Consider the following 5415-nt stretch of genomic DNA (forward strand, 5'->3'; position numbering starts at 1 on the left):
TTATTTCCTGCTTTCCTTTCCTTCATGCAATGCTGGAAAAAGAGGCTCTGCTTTTATACGCTGTGGTTACTTAGAAAACAAAGCAGTTTTTAAACATAAATCTGCAAATATAAATTATATCCTACTACATAATTTGGATTTATAGATGTGTTATAATATATATAATAAATTCCTCCCCCAAAATAAGCAATGAAGTTTAACTAACATGGACACAAAATTTGAACTCCATGAAAAAAACCAAAGGTATTTGTAATGTATTATGTTTTCAATGGAACACACATTTACTGCCTCCATTTAAAAATGACAAAGTGAAACCTCTTGGATTACACTGAAAATGACTTTTTAGAGTCTAAGTTCCACACCACAAGGAAAATACAATTTGTTTTCCAAGGTAAGACTACGGTTTTTGTTAACTTATCAGTTGGCTGTGTCAGTAAGTGAATATAAATGAACTGGATCCCCAAAAATAATCAGTCTTCTGAATGCACAATGCTACGAGATGAGACATACTCTCAGAAGATAAAAACAGTTAACTGCTAGGTTGGTTGGTTTGGGTTTTTTCCCCCAAATCTGGCTAATGGAATAATTATTCTCAAAACAGGTTGTTGGCATGAGTGGAGTGGGTTGTGTCCTAATTTTGTCAAGGTTTCAAAAGACAAAAATGTAAAAAGCCCTGTAGCAGCTATGGACACTCTGAGCTAGTGAACTGTACACCAGAAGTGTTGGCTATTTACAATCTCTTTGGTATTTAATAGACTCATTAGCAATATAAAGCTGAAAACACTCACGTTTTTCTTCTTCTTGTATTCTTGCAGAACTTTTGATATCCTTTCCTGTTCCTAATGAGAGACAACATACATTTTTAAACATTTGGAGTATGCTGCATATTTTAAGGTAAATTCTACAAAATACTCATCAAAAGTAAAATTATCATATGATCAATCCATTTCAGTTGTAAATCTTGTACTTGAGAAAGTGAAAGTACATTAACTGCAGCTCACTCAAACTTGAAAGCTATTAGCATGGAAAAAAACCTCACCACCAGAAAAAACACGTATAGAACTTAATTGCATTTGAATTTGGTATCCTTGACTGATAACCAAGGAAGAAATAGCATATCTGGGGAAACTTTCTTCCCTACCACTTCACCTCTGGCATTACAAGACATTGTGCCCTAGCTAAAGGCAGTCAGAAATGGCCTAATACCACACCCATCTTCCATAAACCTATTTCGCAGGTACTTACATATATGTTTTCAGGATGGTGAGGAAGCTGTCTCATCAATGCATCCAGCTCATCAAATTTCTTTAATACAGCATGAACTTCCACAGACAGTTCTTTATACTCAGCAAACTGATCATTGAATACTGCTTTGTACCGGTCTCGCATTTCATTTGTTTGAATTGCTGGGTATTTCCTTTAAAAAAAAAATAAATTCAAGGACTAGTTTTAGAGATAGGACTTCAACAAACGCATGGACTCTTCACCATGATAGTCTATTTGTGTGTTGACTGTTTATCTCTTCAGCTGCTGAAATTTGCATGTGTGTAAAGCACTGAAGTCACAAAATCAGAGAATGACAGAATGGCTGAGGTTAGAAGGGATGTCTGGAGGTCATCTGGTCCAACTCCCATTCAAGCAGGGCTACCTAGACCAGGTTGTGCAGGACCGTGTCCAGATGGCTTCTGAGTATCTCCAAGGATGGAGAGCCCATAATCTCTCTGGGAAGGCTGTGCTAACCCTCACAGTGAAAAAGATTTTCCTTATATTCAGGTGGAACCTCCTGTGTTTCAGTTTGTGCCCTAGTCTATGGCAAATAGTATAAAAGTTAATTTACGGTATCATACTTCACCATGAAAAGACCTACCCTTTAGAAGGGAGAATACTACAGATTGTATGGTGGTATTCTGTTCCTTTGGCAGATTATAAAATTCTGCCTTAACATTTGAACTTTGGGTGGTGTTTTTTAAATTCAAGATTCTTTATTTATCTTACTGGTTCTATGTCACTGATACCAGCCTTCATCCTTTCTATTTTTAACATTAACTTAAGAAAGAGTTATGAGTTCCCATAGCATATGCATGGCAGAAGAACCGTGAGTGTATGTATGAAAAATGCCGAGTAAAAAACATCATTCAAGTAGTCTCTATTAAGCTTGTTCATCAAAGTCACTTACGCTAAGTAGTCTGGCATCACTATAGGTTTGGGAATGTGGCCTGCAGGTATGTGACCATTAAGTAGCTCTGGTTTTCTTTCCACTGATTTAAGCTGCCTGTAAGTGACCTCTTCTCTTGGTCTGTCATCACTTTCATACTGTTTTAAAAGGAAAAAAAGAAATTCTCAGTGAAGTCAGTTTTACTTCAAATGCAATATACATAAACCATAAAGTACCCAACTCATTTGAAGACAGAGCTACAAGTATTGAGCAGCAGTAGCAGAAAATCATACATTATTTCTTACAACACTTATCATCATTAGAAAATTAGTAAAGAGTTACAGTAATGTTTCTAATATAGTATCCATCTTCAGTTTGTCCCAACAGTGATACCAGTGACAGCTAAATACTTCTTGGGGCTTTAAAGATTTGTCTTGTATGCCTTAAAGTAATTTAAGGAAGCTTCCTTGGATATCCAGCTAATCTGTGAATGAATAGGAATCACTCAGTTCTCTGGAGTTCCCTTGTTTCCTATCCCTGATCTAGAAATAAAAGCATGTGGAGTCTTCTGGGAACACATGAAAAATGATCCTGATCCAGTAGTGAAGCAACAGAGAAAACAGTGGTAGGAAATTCACAGTATCTAACAGGAGACATTCAAGACTGAAATAAATACACCATAAAATCTCTGGGAATCATCAACATCTGCTGTTATGATCCTATAGAATTTCTCTAGTGTATGCAACTGTGTCTTTGCGCTGTGGCAGCACTAAAACTGCTGATACTTCAAAACCAGCAAGGAGGTCAGTGGAGCAGTCTCAGAGACACAGGAACAAACTCAGGTCACCGGGCACCTGCCGCTGTGCCTCTGCTGACTCTCATCCACATCACGCAGCCAGCCAGGCAGAAGCAGAGTCTCTCAAACCCACAACACATCAGATGACCGCTGTTACAGCCATGTCTGCCCAAGTCTGATAACTGCTACAGAATTTGTCACTTCATGGAAGAGGGTAAGAACACATACAGAGACAGTCATTGGATTTGCTATTACAGTAAGTTTTATAACCTAGCCTAACTAGTAGAAACTACAAATTTCTTCCGCGTCTTCCAGGTAGCAGAATGTTGTCTGGACCATGTTAAAGGTTTAAACTTAATCTTTTCCAAGCCAAATAAATAAATAAATAGGTCATTTAAAACAGTCACAAGAAAAAGAACAACCATTTGAAAACATTAGTAAACAGAAAAATAAATTCCTATTTCCTACCTTCTTTTCTGGAAAAGGGGACTGTGTTTTCATCTATAATAAAAACCAGAAAGAACTGTAAGATTTAATTTCAGCAAAAATAGTATGCAAAAGCACAGACTCCAATCAAAACTTTTTCAAAATCATGCTGTACAGAGAATTACTTTTATATGTAGGTATGAAGAAAGTTAGCATAAGGAGTATTTTCACATCAATTGATTTACAGACTGTTGAATGGTGGAACGAAAACAACCACCAAAAACACAGAACAAAGACAGGATCTCCCAGAGCATAGCTGTAAGGAACAGCTTGCAAGAAATAACTCCATCCACTTCCCAGTCGCCTTTATTGTTCCACATTCCAGCCAGTATTAACTCACTGACATGCTGCAGCCTAGTTCACTGCCCAGAAAACACAACAGTGCGCTAACAGGTAGCCCAACCAGCAGCTATTTTGCACAGCACTCTCCAAAGCCTAACCTACATTATAAGAGTATTCCCTTTAGAAATATTCACTAACTGGCATAAAAGAACATGGATAGTAACAGGGGAGAGTGATTGAACACCTGTGCAATTACAGCAATCACCTCATTGTTGCGGGACATAGTAAAAGTTGGTTAAAAAGCTTTTATCAAAGAGCTGCAACATACTGCTCAAAAGGGGAGTCTCAAATAAAACTGATGCGAGATGGTGAAACGGAAACCAGTGTCAAATGAAAATGCTGCAAATCAAACAGAAGTAACAAAGTAGAGGAAAGCAACTTCAAACTCACTTCTCTTACTAAAATCACGTAAATGCTGACCCCTCTGTAAGTTAGGGTTTTGTAGGGTTCATATAAGTTAATTTTTATGCTACATTAAGGGGTTTTTTTATCTTTAGCGTTTTTGATGGTGTTCTCACATAAAGGAGGTTTTACATAAATTTTAATTCTCTAGTTGAGAGTGTTAAGTCTCTACTATCACAGTTTATCATTAACCAAGTGAGTACTGAATGTTTCAAGTAAGGGCAAGGCGAGCAGCAATGCAAAGTACTTGATGTGAAAAAGATAAAGTTGGTTGAAATCTGAGACATCAAAATCTAGGCAACTGTTATTACTATTATTTTTTGACAGCTATTGTAAGGAAAGCTGAAAAGACAGAAAGAAGTATCTTGGAGTTTTGCTTACAAAGTAAAAATAAGTATTTCATGTTCTTATGGTCACTCACACTACCACTTAATGTGCTGAAAGCGCAGTCTTCAAATAAATGCTAGATGGCTTTAAGCCTAACTCACTAATGAACAGCTGAACAAGCACTTGGTTCATTTCTTCCTTTGTTTGGAAAATACACACCAGGAAGTAGTTCAACCGCTGATGCAGGAAGAGGGCTGAGCATTACAAAGAAAACAAAGCCAGTTCCTTAACAAAGTGAACTAAAAAAACCCCAACAAATCAAAACACCACCGAGCCCGAGAATGTGGATCAGATATCTTAAAAACACCTTTTATTTGGCGATCTCAAATATTGTTGAGACTGGTGAAAGGTCACCCTCAAAGGCTACAGACCTGCTGCAGAGAAGACACATGATGCAACTCTGTCTACAGCGTGGAAAGATCTCACAACTGCTCCCCATCACACCATATCCAGTAGATACAAAATTATAACTAATGACTTACCTCCTGTTCCATTAATTCCCTGTGCCTCCTGGCTCCTTCATGCCTCCATAACTTAAGAGAAACCACTGCACTAATTAGATAGACGATCACCGTGACAAACAAGAAGATGATTGCTGCTGTCTGACCTCCCTCTACGCGGCAAAAGGCTGCATTTATTGGTGTCTTAAACAGCTGGTAATAGCAGAGTCCACCTCGGTTGGTATCGTTAACATACACTATGGCAGCCGACATGTACAGGAAGAACATGGCCACATTAATTCCGAACTCAGTCAGAGGCCACCAGCTGGAATCGAGGAGGATGGTCCGGTAGTACATTGACATGCCCAGCACCAGCAGCACTATCGTGACTATCCACGCCATTCCTG

General features: G+C 38.1%; 1 protein-coding gene across 1 annotated transcript in view; it reads right to left on the bottom strand.

Moving 5' to 3' along the window:
* MARVELD2 (MARVEL domain containing 2) overlaps positions 1-5410 on the bottom strand; it is a gene marked incomplete at its 5' end in the record, with an annotated part of 5683 nt that extends 273 nt beyond the window's left edge. Inside the window, 5 exons of the mRNA XM_010191287.1 lie at positions 789-839; positions 1246-1417; positions 2177-2313; positions 3420-3452; positions 5051-5410. Of these exons, the coding sequence (XP_010189589.1) occupies positions 789-839; positions 1246-1417; positions 2177-2313; positions 3420-3452; positions 5051-5410 (753 nt within the window). The remainder of the gene's footprint in view (positions 1-788; positions 840-1245; positions 1418-2176; positions 2314-3419; positions 3453-5050) is intronic.
* Positions 5411-5415: the final 5 nt, after the last annotated feature.

The sequence above is a fragment of the Mesitornis unicolor genome, unplaced genomic scaffold (assembly GCF_000695765.1).
Source record: "Mesitornis unicolor isolate BGI_N332 unplaced genomic scaffold, ASM69576v1 scaffold33040, whole genome shotgun sequence".
Lineage (NCBI taxonomy): Eukaryota > Metazoa > Chordata > Aves > Mesitornithiformes > Mesitornithidae > Mesitornis > Mesitornis unicolor.